The 16,407-nt window shown below is 44.6% G+C and overlaps 1 protein-coding gene across 1 annotated transcript in view; it reads right to left on the bottom strand.

Moving 5' to 3' along the window:
* Positions 1 to 5,538: 5,538 nt before the first annotated feature.
* The window catches only part of LOC118780565 (MAP kinase-activated protein kinase 2-like), a 32,607-nt gene continuing 21,738 nt past the window's right edge, over positions 5,539 to 16,407 (bottom strand). Inside the window, exons 2-10 of the mRNA XM_036533138.1 lie at positions 15,986 to 16,125; positions 12,184 to 12,248; positions 11,535 to 11,614; positions 10,952 to 11,078; positions 10,558 to 10,633; positions 9,869 to 9,993; positions 8,699 to 8,784; positions 7,747 to 7,827; positions 5,539 to 7,142 (exon numbers count right to left, since the gene is read on the bottom strand). Of these exons, the coding sequence (XP_036389031.1) occupies positions 6,999 to 7,142; positions 7,747 to 7,827; positions 8,699 to 8,784; positions 9,869 to 9,993; positions 10,558 to 10,633; positions 10,952 to 11,078; positions 11,535 to 11,614; positions 12,184 to 12,248; positions 15,986 to 16,125 (924 nt within the window). The 3' untranslated portion in view covers positions 5,539 to 6,998. The remainder of the gene's footprint in view (positions 7,143 to 7,746; positions 7,828 to 8,698; positions 8,785 to 9,868; positions 9,994 to 10,557; positions 10,634 to 10,951; positions 11,079 to 11,534; positions 11,615 to 12,183; positions 12,249 to 15,985; positions 16,126 to 16,407) is intronic.

Raw genomic sequence — 16,407 nt, forward strand, 5'->3', positions numbered from 1 at the left:
TAAAGATCCTCTCTTACCTGAGGCTGAGGTGAAATTTTTAATAGAAACTCCATTCCCTGCCATTTGAGTCCATATTTATCAGTTCCATTACCACTGGCCCAGTGACAGTAACATGGCACAGGTAAGTGTTACCTGGGCGATTAGCTCTTTGATGCATGTGACTGCTTTCCGGTTTCTGGAAGAGATCGCAAAACCTAAACCTTTTCATCCATGTTTGTTTCACTCCTTTCACAGCATAGGGCTTTGACCTCATTCACAGTGTGACTGGACAGTACAAATCCTTTGAGCAATTCGCTTGGATGGAGACTTACAGCTGAAGCTGAGAAGGTAATCGCTAAATCAAATGGGAGCTTCACTTTTTTACATGCTACTCATTTATACAGCTGGATATTTACTGAGGCAATTCTGGGTTAAGTACGTCGCCCAAGGGTACAGCAGCAGTAACCCAGTAAGGCATCAAACCAGCAACCTTTCATTTACGAGCCTTGCTCCTTCCCACTATGCTACGCTGTTGCCCAAAATATGGCAATACACCAATTTCAGCAATTGGCACAGTGTGAACACTGAGATGCTGTGGGGGTTGACACTGTTCCCTCTCCAATGAACTTCTCACCTCCACTCTCCCCAGGGTCCCCTGCTTCCACTGGTTTTGTCAGAAGGCTTGACATTACTGGATTCAGTCATACTCTGTGACCGGACGGTTCCCCTGAAGACCCAGCAGACACCACACAGCTGTGTAAAGCCTGCAAGTTCACTAAACCTGTTTTCATATTTACAAGTTTCCTCACTGAAACCCCCCACTTCTTCAAGAAGTCCTAAACTTACCAAGAGAGAGGACTTCACTGCGCACCCAACCATAGGAAATATGACACATGATGCCATCAACAATGAGTCAAAACATGAATGCATGCATGATATCTGGAATTCTCAATTCTGATTCTGCAATAACAAAATCTACCACAAAGACACTTCGCGAGAACTACTTTCTATTTGCCGTCTAACAAGCAGAGCAGATGTGCAGTTTTGAGGGGGTTTTTTGGACCTCACATTTCGAAAGATCAAGACCCAGACTGCCACTGAAAAGAAAAACTTGTCAGGGTCGGAGAGAGGGGTGGCTGTGAGTGACAGAGACCGAAAGTGGATCTGTCTCAAAGACTCTCGTGCAAGTAGGGAGTTGGGGTATAGCAACAGACACCGCAGCTCTCACACACTGAGTGACGAGTCTCAAGCTCTCCCACTTCAACTTAGTAATCACACGCCTTTGAACAAGGTTGTCTTTCTTTTCTAACTGATATTAATTGTTGTGCCAAATAGTGGTAAAGAGCAGCACTTGTAACCTGAAGGTTGCTGATTGCTGGTGGGGGCACTGCTGTTGTGCCCATGGTCAAGATATTTAACCCAGATTGCTTCAGTAAATATCCAGCTGTATAAATGGATAATATAGAAACAGTAAGCTATGCAAGTTGTTCTGAATAAGAAGATCCACTCAGCACCTACTAAGCAAAGAAATATAACCTTTTTGAATTGTTTCATTGAGTATCTTCTGTTCAAAGGGGGTTTACTCAGAACAGAGGAAGCTGAACTATGTCAACAGCTCATTAAGATGCAATACACAAACAGCACACTTATTTCAAATGCAAAATACGTCGCTACATGTGTACTTAGATATGATTTTGAGTTTCATTCTGCATTTTGCATCATTGCACTCTAATGCATAACATGCAACATTTTATCAATATGTAAAGAGAAATAACACACATGTATTTTACAAACTGGGATGCTGACCTCCTGTGAGAGGGCACTGACTTTACTGTAATTAATACATCAATGTAGCATTCCTGTTTTAATGGATGCTATTTCTGAAAGCTTCTGGCTCCGGGCCAAACCACACTGTTCCTCATACAGAACTCAAGTCTCAGCTGAATGAGCCACATCTGCCAATTCTTGCCCACCCTCAGATTTCACTGCATCTGTTCACACACTGGAGATTTCCTTCCTCTAAATGAACACCTACAACACTTATTAAAACACATTAAAAAAAAAAAAAAAACCAAGCTCAGCAAAACTGGCGAATTCTGTAGTGTGCGATGAGTGGAAACACTGTGAGCAGGCATAGGGTGGCCCCGTGGTGGGGGGGTGGGTGATGTCCTCCAGACCAAACAGTCATACTGAGATCACAAAATCAATCCAACCGTCAATCTCTGAGCCTGAAGGTCAGCTGCAGATGAATCACTGATGTCTTTTTTTTTTTTTTTACTTTTTAAATCACAAGAGTGGCGGGAATCAGCCTCAATCAGGCTGAAACAGACGACAGCAGAGAGAAGAGCAGTCGGATAAAACAGGAAGCGGGGCGGGAAGGCGGCTCAGACGAGGCATCAGAGTGTGGCTGGGTGGCTTATGAAGCAGAACCACTGAAGTGCGTACAGTGTGACAGGGAGCGGGAACATACAACGCCAGCGTTCCACAGCATGCAGTTTCAACCCCTGAGACCGAGCTGCAGCGGGCTGCATGGCACAAAAAAGGCCAGGCTAACCTAACACATGCGGTTATCGTGTAAAGTACCACACATTTTAAAAATAAACGCCTACACATTTACGACACACACAATGAATGCATTTCTGAGCAATGTGCGGTCTGTCAGACGAACAGGAATCTCTCCTAGTATTACTACGAGCTCGATTTATGACTTAGCCCACCTCATTGGAAAGATATTCATCAGCAAGTATTTGGAACACGTCAAATATTTACCATCTGAGAAATCGCACAGTCCATCAATGGTTGTCTAAGACAAGTGCTCAATGAATGTGAGCAGAACTGAAAGAGACTTCACATGGGACTGCACATGTAGGATATTCTTGCTTTGTGTGTCTCTGTGCTCTTATGGTGCTCACTATACTCAGAATATTGAGCTCAGAATCTTATCTAAACTGCAGAGTCTCCTGACACACCTTCCTAAGCACGCAGACTTTCACTGCAAAGACCGGGCAGTGACATGCACAATTAGTAGTGAATAACTTGATACCTGAGCTGGAACGATGGCAAATAAAAGTAGACTTACAATTGTGGTGCTTTAAGCCCTTATGCTTTAAGCCCTGATGATATCCCTTATGGTACCCCTCAACAATAAGCAATTGTAGGTCAGTACAGCTAGCAACAACATGCAAGCTCCCAAGCGACATAACAGCTAAGCTTTACTGAGGGAATCCTTAGTAAACTGTCAGCTCCACCGCACAGGCAAAGCACAGAAAATGACAGGTCATTGATGAGTTGAAATCATGAAGATGCATGGATTTCATTCTAACAGATTGCATTATGGGTAGAATGCAAAGCTCTCTGCACTTTTAAACCAACCACCCTGCAGCCAGCACGATAAAAAGCAATGCAATGTCTTCATGGTACAATCAATGCACATCACAGGTCTACCTGAAAGACCAGACACCTTTTTATGACAATACATGTGACCGCAGGAACCATCAGCTACTATTCTGAATGGTTTCTGTGCAATTAAGAATAACAAATTTCCCTTTGCGGGCAAATGTATACATACACAAATTAGCTAAGCTCAAAGCTTTCTCTCTTTCAAACACACACACACACACACAAACCTTATGCTCTTTTTTACCTTTTCAGTAAAATTATGCACCAAATCTCAAATCCCTCCTTTATAGCTGCAAAGGTTGATTGGTTTACTTGTCCAATGTTTCATGTAATGCGTTGTGACATGCATAAGGAGAGCTAAACTTCATATTTTGCTTTGCAACATGAAAAATAATATCCTAATACAATACAGGATGCTCCACAGGTTCAGTGGACAATTATTTATCTCAGTGTTCGTCCTGTCCTCCTTGTCTAAGAGGTTCTGATTGGTGGGTTCCAGCACTGTCTGGATCGCTCTGCTTGCTATGGCTGATCTTTCTTTGGCCACACCCACATCATGGATATTAATGCTTAAAACTCATCTTCAGCATAGCCAGATGTCAAAATTTCTAATGTTAAGAACACATTGCTGAATGTACACCCAGGGAATGTAATATCTGTGACGGTGCATACATACCTGTTCTTTTATGCTGTGATGGGGTTGGTGAGGTGGGCAGGGCTTGGAGAATGGGAGCCCTGTGGCTTTGCATTGGCTCACCAGAGAAGAAATTCCTCCTGGAAGCAGCAGAAATAATGCTGGGCTCACCAGGAGAGAGTATGAGGCTAACCAGCTGGGTGTAGCACAGAGGGAGTGGTATTTTTTGGAGTCATCAAAGTCAAATCCTTCTGGGTTTTCACCCTGCAAAAGCTATGGCTACCTCTGGCTGCTCTCTGAAAATTTTACGATGGTGATTCAATATAAACATGCATTTACACATACAGAAATGTACACAAACACATGTTCAATCTAAGGCTCCCATATTCAGGAATGCACTTACACGACTTGTCCTATCACCACAAATAAAAACCAGACGCACGCACGCAGGCACGCACTCCTGATTACATGTGTACAGAGAACAAACATTGCAAGTTGTCCAAAGTGTTTTAATTCAAAGTAAAAGCAGACCTGAACATTAGAACAGCAGCACCTGACAGCAGCATCGGACACAAAATCGAGAGAACCAACAGATTTACCTTAAAACTGACCACAGGTGCAAGTGTAAGAAAATGGGGATGAAAGAATGGACCAAAAGGTTGATGCAGGATGAATGAGTGAATATTGTCTCTGTGACATCATTCCATTGGGCAACGTTTCTTGACTTCCACCACAGCTGCTGCACCGGAAGCCAGTATTTACATTACATTATTGTCATTTAGCAGATGGCTCTTATCCAGAGCAACTTACACGTTACAATTTTATCCATTTACACAGCTCAATATTTGCCAAGAGAACAAAAGTAGTGCCCCAGCAGGGAAGTGAACAAGCAACCTTTTGATTACTAGCCCTGCTCCTCACCACTACACCACACTGCTGCTGCATGTGGGGGTGTCTTTAAACCTCCACCCACACACTGTGGAAACTCAAGAGTCATTTTGGAATCCAGAAGCCAGTCAGAGACAGGGTGACTGGGCCTTCATGAACTCCATAATGGGTGGAGATACCATGTGCTGTCAATCAGACTCAAAGGAATCAACAGAAAAAGACACAAAACTGTCTGCAGCACAACACTGTGATATGTTCTTTTTAGCAAAGTCACTGACAACACAACAGCTCTGAGCATTTTAAGGTTTGTGAACCCTCACTCTGCTATAACTGTAAAAGGACACCTTACCTGCTAAGTGACGTCAGATCAGTCTTCGCAATGGATGAAACTGAGAGCTCAACTGAAACTAACACAAGCAGAAAACAGCAGAGTTCATAAAACCAGGTGCATGAAAACACCTCTCCAAGGAACAGGGTGAGGGCTAATGTAGCACGGTAGTGGGGGGTCAGCATCTATGTGCAAACATGTCCTTAGGCACTGATGGAACTGTGGTCCAAAAAAAAAAAAAAAACTAACAAACAAAAAAATAGCTGTGTCCAACAGGGGCAGCATTTCAGCCAAACGTGGTTGTGGTCGTGGTTTAGATCAAAAAGTCCCACACAGAAGGCCAGTACAGTGCCTGCACATTTATTAAGTACAGTACAGAATTAAACACTGAGAAACAGACAGACACACTTGTACAGCTACCAATGCTTTCAATCAAAACTGCAGGAGAAGCTCCCCAAAAATGAAAGGGCTGGCCTTAAATCGCTAGCATGGAGGGAGATTATCCTGTAACTGTAACTCTGGAACTTAACCCATCACAATGGGCAGGTTCTTCTCTTCACGCAGACAGATGGTCTCCTCTTTCGGCACACCGGGCCAACAGCTGGTCTCAGAACAGTCATTCACCCACAAGGGCTTAACACAGTGGGAGGGAGGGGATCATTTCGCCCTGGGTGCATCTGCACAGACATCGTACCCAACACGGAGTTCACATCCCCATTCCAGTGAACATGTTTTCAACAACTGTTTGCACACAAATAACACTATCAAACTGTTCAAGCCTAGCATCAGTCAATGGGGGGAAAAAGCCCACTCATGAAAATAAGACAGGAGGTGTAATATGACACAGATACACCCCAGAGACCGATTAAGTTTGCACAGTCCGCTGCGTAACACTTAAAAAAAAAAAAAAACAAAAAGAGATAAAAATAAAAAATAAAACAGAGATATTCACATCTCTTTTTGATGGCGTCTACCCTCGTGGAGTCTACTATACAACGCACGACCGAGGGGACCCAAAGCACAAAGTCCACGGCACCAACGCCTGCTATCCAGTCTGCCCCGACAATAAGGCCGAGTGCTGCGTAACATGAGGGTACCGCCTGCAGGAGGCGCTATTCGGAGGCTAAAATTCACAGCACTGGACCAAGATCTGACAACATTCGATGGCTTACCGAAGAACAGAATGCACAGTACACTGGAAGGGCATCATCCTTTTCACAAGGCATCCAAGAACATATTATATTTGAAACAAAAAACAAAAAAACAACACTACATATTGCTGACGGATGAGGTCTTGGCTGAACTACTAATGGCTACTGTTAATGCACTGGGAAAAGGGTGGTTTAAAAGGCTTACACAAGTGTGCTTCTGCAGCTTGCTGGGCTGAGGAGATAATAACTCAATATGAAAATAGAAATATTAACAATGAGATCTGCATTTATCAAAACTGTATTACTTTAGTCCCCTCCTACCCTTCTCATTGATCGTAATCCGTCTTGCAGTGCTTAACTGTGATTATGCTTTCACCACACAGAGGAGTGCTCGGTTCATCAAAAAGACCAAGTAATAAAAAGAAACGGTGCTAAAAAAGTAAAATCAATAACGAAAATTAAAAATATAGATATTTTAGGTTTGTATGAAAGTTCATGCTCTATGACATTAATAATTCTGTTTTTGTTACACTGACAGTTATTGCTTCCTTTGTGTCGCTGTTATCGTGTGTGTGTCTGTGTGTGCGTGCGTGTGTGTGTTTATGTTTGTGTGCTTCCCTCAGAGGGCAGGCGTCTCTCCGGCCACATTGTTGGCCTTCTTCCTCCTCTTCATCAGAAGCGGATTGGAGGAATCCTCAATGGTCTTAATTTTTATTTGCTCATAATCAACACGCATTGTGGCCAGAGCACTGGTCATTTCCTCCTGCACACAGCAACACAAACACAAATTTAAAATATGACCTTCCGAACAAAACAAGCCCACAATTCCCCATTAAAACCCCCTTAACACACTGAAGCAAATCAAATAGTACGCAATAAGAGCTAAGGCTTTTTGCAGTACCACTAAAAAAAATGCCATGCAGATTCACAAATCTTTATAGTGTGTGGATCGGCTAATATAGTGGGCTAAGTGTAAAGAATGAGCCATTCACATTATTGACATATCTGTTCATTTGTGCAGCACCAATCCAAAAACAAAACAAAAAAGCCCCTATAATACAGGTTTAAAGAGGTTTAAATTCTTCCTCCAGAGACCAATATTGTGTGCAGTCTCTCTAAGAATATACCCACACATCAACACTTGACTGTGACATTCCAAAGCCAATGAACAAAAAGATCTATTTGACCAATTCATTCACAAATGTTCACACTTCATTCACGGGAACTGAAGCCTGAACACAGTTACTGAACACATACCACACAGTGTTCTGCAATTTGTTGCTGGGCAACGTGTTTGCTGCATCAACTACTGTGAGCTTCAACAGCCCATGGCACCGCCCACATCCGACCCCAGCAGCAGCTCTCACCTTGACATCCTCCCAGGTGTCCTTCTCTTCTTTGAGGACGCGGCTGGTGTGGAGGGGGGTCTGGGGCACCTCCATCGACTGCTGCACAGGGGGGCAGGGGGGAGAGAAAATTAAGTCCATGCTGCCAATCAGACAGTGGAAATCCTCATCCCTTACTTATGGTCATTGCTTTCTTGATGTGTGTGTGTGTGTGTGTGTGTGTGTGTGTGTGTGTTTGTCAGTCTGTCTGACTGTATGTCTGTGCATGTGTATGTGTTTGTGCCTGTCTGCATGCATGTGTGTGTATCTGTCTGTCTTCCTGTGTATGCGTATGTTTGTGTGTGTGTGTGTGTCTTTCTATATGTCTGCTTATGCATGTGCAGGTGCATGTATACAGTCAGTATGCGTGCATGGGCAGACGTGTTTTTCGCAGTATTTTTAGCTTTTTTCCTTCTCTTCATTCACAAACAGTGACAGGCAATACTCCTGGGACAAGGATAACTCCAGCCTCACCCACACCACACTCTGCCTCATTCATCTGTATCATCGCCGACTGCAGGGAGGCTGTGCCACACAGTAGTCCAGGAGCTGGGCTTGCATTTAGTGGGTTGCAGGTTCCAACCCAGGGTGGGGTACCTCAGCAAGGTTTCAACTAACCTGAACTGATTCTGTAAACTAGCTATACTACGCTGATGTCTCTGGTTATTTAAGACACAGAGGGCTGTTTTCACTTAGCAGTAGTTAATTTAAATTAGCAGTTGATTTAATTTAGTTAACAGCAGTACCACCAACTGTCATGTCATGCTACGTGTTTGTCTAATTGGAAATTGTGCACCAAATTCAACGCCCTTATAAGGCTGAAAGACACTTTTCTGTAAGTTCAACAAAACACTTTCCCTGCGTTTCATCCTGCTGTTCCACGCAAGCTACCACTGCTTCCATGCCCTACGTGCAGCAATATCGTGGGACTTACGTTGATCCAGGGATGGTTCGTGAACTCAGTGATGGTTATCCTCTGGGTGGGCTCGGTCTTCAGCAGGTGGCGAATCAGCTGCTTAGCTGGAAACACAGTGCAACAAGTGATCAGCTTAGTAAACCCAAAGAACGTTCCTGTACTCGAGATCCATAACATCCAAAGATCCATAACATCCATACCCAAACATCCATTTTTTTTTTATTCCATTTCTTTTTCCAAACACACCTCACAGAAGTATGCCCTAATTACCCTCCCAAAACTGAGGCACACCTGTACTGCACACCTGTACCACCCTCCGAAAGAGACACTTTACACCCTTAATACTCTCACAAAGCCACATATCACCTCGGTCCATTTCCCTCCTCGGCTGTAGCGGAGCGAGCGGGGGGCAGAGGGTGCGGCTGCCCCGGGCCCATGATTCTTCCGGTTACAAAGGGGCCCACCTTGGGCCCAATCTGCCTGACTGAACATGCATTTTGTTATTTCGTTGAATATTTTGAATAAAGTTAAGTTTGTTTGTGTGTCTTGAAAAATATAAAGTCAGACTGAGGCCGTAATAGTTTCGACCGACCCCTAGCCAAGTTTCTCGCCACGATATTTATTCTGAATGAGCAGAGACACAATAGAGTTACAGAAAACTTTATTCCCTGTCCAGTATCCTTGTGTAAGTGTACCAACAGAAAAATTATGCCCTTTGTTCGAGTCCCAAAGTGGGAACTAGGCGATCGCCAGCAGTCTTGTTTTATTTCCCGTCTCACACAATGAGGTGTGCTGAAATAGCACACCTCATTGTAATCCGCATTTCTCTCCGTTCCACCCTTCCATCTCTGTAAGTTTCCCCTTGGATTTATCTTGCATCACCATACAGCCTATAATAGGCCGTATACGGGCCCACAACAGGTCCTCACCCCCTCTGCAATGAGCCATCGACTCCACCCCTGCTCCTAGGATGTCCTGTGCCAGAATTCTATCAATTAAAAGCTCTGTGTCTGACTGGTAACTCAGAGATGCCAGCAACTTGGACTGAAGAGACTGCCAAGTTACGCTCCTCTGACTGGCTACAAGGCGAAATCGGACTTCTACATTGGAGACAGTGCCCAGTTACCTTCCTCTGATTAGCCACTTGGAGAAATCGGACTCCTTACACTGAAGAAACGACCCAGTTACCTTCCTCTGACACTTCTGACCACTCGGGGTTGGGGAACTCGTACTGTCCCATTCGGATCCGTTTCTTCATGCCTGGGGAAATGGCCAGGCCGTGGTTGGAGTAGAAGGGTGGGTATCCACACAGCCTGCACAGAGAAGGGAATTATGGGAAATATTAATAACCATCAGCGGCGAATGTCTTGTTAGGTTTAAAAGTGTTGGCATGCTACCTTCATTAGTGAAATGGAAACTTTTGTAAAACTACACCAGAAGTTCACTTCAGAAGTTCCCGCATGTTGCTGCATCAGTGAAACAGGGATATTCTGGTGATGTCACCAAAATGTCACCGCATCCTCTTACCAGAACACATTTAAGAGTTCCAGGTGACAGGTGGCTGAGAACAGCTACTGAAATTACTCTCACCATTTACTCTCATCTAAAGACCTTTCACATCAGATAGAGAGCAAAGTAAAAGGGAATATGACATTACTGCACAGAGGAGGCTGTGTTTCCCAGGAACAGCAACAAACAAAACGAAGCAAAATAAAAAAAAAAAAAAACTAAAGAGGACTGAAATGAGCAATATGATTCACAATGACTTTTGAAGCAGCTGACAGACACGCACACAGTCATACGCATGGATGTGCAATACTGCTTCAGCTGTAAGTGCTCACAGAGAAAGGGCCAGAGTCGGTGGGTGACAAACTTACAGGATATACATGATGACTCCCAAAGACCACATGTCGCATGACTTGTCATACTTTTCTGGACCAAGAACCTCTGGAGCTGCGATCATGTGGGGAGAAAAAGGACAGAAAATGGAGTCCTACGCACAAAATAACACAAAGAGGTTAAGCGCTAGGCTGTAACGTTATGAAAGCTGTGAATGAAAAACCAAAAAATGTGTTTGGTCATTGTTCATTCTATAACTGCTGTGTGCATGAATGCGTCCTGTGTTTGTCTGTGACAGCCGTTTTCATGCACTAAGGCAATTCGTGTTTTTGTTGTACTCTCGGACTGGATGTAACGCGTTCCATCAATGACTAACAAAAACTACCCAAGCAAACGATCAATCAACAGCTTAGCAGACAGAGGCTTCCTTACCCACGTAGTATGGGGTGTAGCAGGGCGTGGCCAGGGAGTTGTGCGTCGTCGTTTCCTTAGCGAACCCAAAGTCTGTGAGTTTGAGGAGGGCGTTGGGTCTTTTGGATGTATACAACAAGTTCTCTGGCTGAAAGAAAGAGCACGTGAAATCATGGTCCACACAGGTGGTCTGGAGCACCCCGTACAGAGCTGGAATGGCAACCAAGTGCCAGTTTCTCCTCAAGGCAAACGCTTTACGATGTCATCTGGTCACCTGCGAGGCTCAACCATCCAGGGAAACCATAATACCATTATCCTTTCCTCCCAATAAGTGTGGCTTAAGACAAAGAGCTGAGCAGACGGCACAGCTTTTATTAAAATGATCATATGCTTCACATGTGGACTCGAGGGACTGATCTGCACTGTATGTTCTTGCTGCCGATTTATCATTTTGAGTTTAAAGAGGGAGAGATAAACCGAAGATCCCAGAATGTTGCATTCTTCCCTGTTAGAAAGGAGGACTGTAAATTAGCCCTCTGTTGTGTGCCTGTGCCCTGCAAAAAAAGAACCAGAAACTTGCAGTGCAGAAGCCTGGAAGCCTTACCTTGACATCTCTGTGGGCGATGTTGTTGGCGTGCAGGAACTGGATGGCTTCCCCTATACTCTTCATAATATCTGAGGCCTCTGGAAGCACAAGCACAGCACTGAAATCCCACTGAGTCCAACTCTGCGAACCCCACAAAGTGAGCAGAAAACACACACAGAAGGGCAACAAGAGCAGTCCCAGGCCTTAAGAGATGACCTAAGCACTTCATTTCAACGGGAATTTAACAGAAATGCTTTAATTATTAAAAGGATTAACAAGGTGCCCCAATGAAGCTTTTAGGTGCTTTTAGTTACATCCAAAGGGGGAAAGATCAAGAAAGGAAGAGCTGAAATGCTGTTTCATGCAAAATTCGAATGAACTGCTGATGTTTCAGTCTGTTCAGAACATGCTCTCAATGTGTTCAATAGGTCAAACGAAATGCAATTTTCTTTAATTTATAAACACACTGCTCTTCTGCAAGATACAGTTTGTTGAACTTTTCCTTACCAACTTATGCTGCTCCTCCCAAAGGTGAAAAGCCTTCTCTTTAAAAACACTGAAACAAGTAGCCATGCCTTCACAGCAGCTATCATTAATGTGTGGAAGCACGGGCTTTCTCATGTCTGGTGCAGTTCTACACAGTCACAGTAGGGGGGTGCTGTTGTACCTCTTTCAGTGAAGGCCTGGTCACCCCGGTCCTGGATGCGACTGAACAGCTCTCCTCCGTCCATGCTATGTAGGAAAAAAAAGGAGCAGGATCATGATTTGGAGCCTTTTAAGGTGACACCCCTTCCTTTAATCTAAAGTCTGCCCTCCTTCTCCACCCTCTGCAATGTCAAGCGGTTTGTCTGTGTGTGGCGCTGCAGTGCCAGACCTGTCTTGGTATGCCACCTTAACACTGCAAACCCTGCAATCCAGCACCACTGCTGCTGTTCAGAGGGTTGCCGGTACATCCCTCTTCTCAATGACACAGCTCACGCCCACACCAAATTAATTCCGTGAATGTAACATCTATCCGATTTCAGGCTCCGCACCCGAACACTTCCACTTCCGGTCGCTGTGGATAGCCCAGAAAAAAGTGTGGACGTTTCATAAGTGTTTCCTCTTACAAAAGCATGGGATCATCCTTCTCAAGAAATGTTGACTAAGAAACAAAAAATGTAGCAGTTTTATAAATGCAGTGCTCATAATTAAGGGCTTAAGCTCACTGCTCCTAGACTATGGTCCTTAGTGCGCAACCATTTCTTTAGTTCTAAAAGGCAGGCTGTGCAATATCTGCTATCATATACTACAGTGCAGTGTTGTAGTCGAGTCACCAAACTTCAAGCCCGAGTCCAGTCTCGACTCCCCAGTGTTCGAGTCCGAGTCAAGTCCAAGTCATTAAAGAAAAATCTGAGTCGAGTCCAAGTCGAGTCCACTATTGATCCGAGTCAAGCCCAAGTCGAGTCCAATCCAAATGACATAGCTGTCAGCTTTTTAAACACATGCACAGTCTTTAAAACCCATTTTAAGGATCTCTAAGCATACATGTCCTTGTCACATTTCAAAAACACAACACTCTGACAATCACAACACTCTAATGTGCTTTATTGTAACCAATGCATTTCAAAAACATAAGCATGTTAAACAAATTTAGCGCTACCCCTTGCATAGCACTTCTTCTCTGGTTACCTGATAGCTAAATTAGCAACCTCGATTACATGTTTATAGCCTAGTTCTTAGCAGTTTTTTTTGTCCAAAGCGACTTACAGTGAAATCAATAAAATTTGCATCAACTTACAAACGAACAGTTTAACTGAAATACCAACTGAACCACTTGACGGTGACACTTAGCAGTGCACTTCTTAACCACGGCACGAGAAATCAGTAAAAGCAAAGCAGAAAATCCCTATGGACATTTTCTCCTGGCATTTTAGCGCCATTACTTTGTTCCTAAACATGACGTATGACATGAACTTCTGGCATGTGGGAAAGTGCATCTTGCACGAAATTAATATTGAACTTAACGTAGATATTACCTTATGTCAAATTATTATGGCATATTACGTAAAATAAAATAAGATAAAATAAAATAAAAATCTGAGGACTCGTCTCCGATTTACGAGTCCGAATGCAGTTAATGCATGAGTCCGAGTCCAAGTCCAAGTCAACAGTACTCAAGTCCGAGTCCTGGACTCGAGTACTACATCACTGCTACAGTGTATACTGTAGTCCAGCAGCACGGAGGCCTGGGAAGAGTTTGGATTCCAGAGAGAGATTCCCAGAGGCTGATTTCTAGGAAACTGAGAGGATATGAATCCATGGGAAATCCCAGAAATCTGAGGTGAAAAGAACACATTGTTCCCATTCAGAGTGAAGGCAGCAGCTTTTGGGCAGGGAAAGCACAGGCGGTCAGAGCCCCCGCTGTGATATGAGCGCTCCGTCCACCTCCCCGTTTGGGTTCCTCATAACTGGCATGGCAGGGGGACATGAGGGGTTTGGGGGACAAACACAGAGGACCCAGGGACTTACTCACCCTTTCGAAATGTGTTTTTGTCACAGTTCAGTCACCTGTGGTTATGGAAGTGCCCGTTTCCACCTACGCACTATTGTCCAACATTCCTGGAAACGAGGACGTTCACACAGCTTCGGGTGCAAAACACGGTCAGCAGAACAAAGCAGTACACTTGACCTGGTTACTTAGGCCTTGTCGCAGAACTATTAAACACAGGAAGGCTGAACAGTCGCACGAGATGTCCCAAATTTGGTGAACATAATTCAAGCTGTTTTTACGCACAAAGACGGACACATGGGCAGTATAGGATCTGTATGTGTAGCATGTCTATGCCAAGGCATTTTCTTCCTGAGGTACTTCAATGCTTTGAGTGGCAGACTTACTTTCGCAAATATGGATGATCCAGTTTATGGAAAACATACAGGATCCGTACAAGTGAGCAATTTGACCACTTTGCTATGGACAGCGTTTCAAGATGTCACAATCACCCGTCAGTCACCTTTTCCCCGGTAAATTCCCAGAGAAAGCTGGGGAGACAGAAAGGCGTGTTCTTCTCCGTTTCAAGGGAAGAGGGGTGCTCTGCAGTGCCTTCTCCCACCCGGAAAGGAGCAACTGCCAGTGGGGGAAACCCCAGAGAACCAGAAGCAGGCCATGCGTCCCGCACCGGTGGGAAAGAACATTGTGAAGGAAAGCATTCATTATCAGTAAAAAAGAAAGTGTAACTGACACAATATCCCAAAAACAGCTGCATCAAAATATGCAGCCATGCTGTAAAAAAACAAGAAAAAAGCATTAATAATAATACCAATAACTTTCTTCTTCCTTCTTCTTATTATTAAATTACCTAATTTGATCTGACATGAACACTTCATGGCTCTGGGTATACACCAAAGCCCACATATGTGTTATACTTTGTTACCTGTTACACCTGTAGTAGCGACCAAGGCTAACTCAGTCCTGTAAGTCATTCCTGTAGCCATAACTCATTCCTGTAATTCAGTCCTATAACTGATTCCTGTAACATATTAGTGTAACTCAGCCTTTCAGGGCTAACAGTCCTGTAACTCAGTCCTGCAGGCATATTTCACTCCTGCAACTCAGTCCTTTAAGTCAGTCCTGCATAAATTACTCAGTCCTGCAACTCAGTCTCCCAGGGCTAACTCAGTCCTGTAACCTGCTTCACAATCCCTGACTACCTCCTGCACTTAAGGTGTGGCTTTGTAGCAATGAGATCTGTGCTGCTCTTGGCTTGCATTTGGAGATGTCAAATCTGACAAAGTGTTCCACATTAGCTGGGATTCTCTGAGGTTCACTGTGATATGGTCCCGACTCACTGCGATTTGGCCCCGATTCATTGCTTGCTTATCGCCGTGACAACATCTGCGTGACTACACCTCCGTGACTGGTGTGCGGCTGTGTTTTGGAGACGTCTCGTTAGCACGCAGGGGGCTGCGGGGATGAGACATCCGAGAAGCGAGACGCCAGAGGTGCTAATTACGGCAAGGTCATAGGGGCAGCTTCAGATAGAAGCACAGCTTCACAGACAGGACCGCCAGCTCCGCCTCCCCTCCCCCCCGGCGAAACCTGAAGCCACAGTCTGCACAGCCTGCACTGGGCTGACAGAAGTGAGGCATTCTGGGAAATGCATACTGTGAGGTCATGATCCCGACCTCTAACCCCTGACCCCAGACCCCTGGCCCCCGTTCTGTAAGGGTCACACATGCATTAATACCTGACTGGGCAGCAGTGAGCAGCAGTGTGGCATAGTGGTAAGGAGCAGGCTTGTAACCAAAAGGTTGCTAGTTCAATTCCCCACTGGGTTGCTGCTGCTGTACCATCGGTACTTAACTTACAGTTACCTCAGTAAATATACAGCTTCATAAACGGATGAAAACTTGTAACCTATGAAAGTCAGCAAGAAGAGCATCTGCTAAATGACAGTACTGACTGACACAGCGGTCCTGGCGGTACGCACCACTCCATGACGATGAGCAGGCACTTCCTGCTCTGGTACAGGTTCTCGTACACGTCCACGATGCGCACAATGTGGCTGCAGGGCGACGCCCGCCAGTGTAGCTCCACCTCCCGCCGGGCCTTCGGACAGTCCTGCAGCATCTGAGTGATAGGGAGAGAAACCAATCAGAACACTCCACCCCAGGAAGAAGGGGGCTAAAGCTGATCCAGGCAGTTTGATAAGCAATCTTGAGGCTGTGTGTTTATACATCCATTCACTGTGGATCCACCTTTATTCACTGTCCATGTCAAGATACCAATTTGCATAAAAATTAATACAACTTTGCCATTATTTCTGGGCTACAACTTAAGTGGCTCGAGACATTTCAATACATGGAAAAGCTGCTAATATGACATTGACCACTCTGACCACGCTGAGGTCTA

The sequence above is a fragment of the Megalops cyprinoides genome, chromosome 7, assembly GCF_013368585.1.
Source record: "Megalops cyprinoides isolate fMegCyp1 chromosome 7, fMegCyp1.pri, whole genome shotgun sequence".
NCBI lineage: Eukaryota > Metazoa > Chordata > Actinopteri > Elopiformes > Megalopidae > Megalops > Megalops cyprinoides.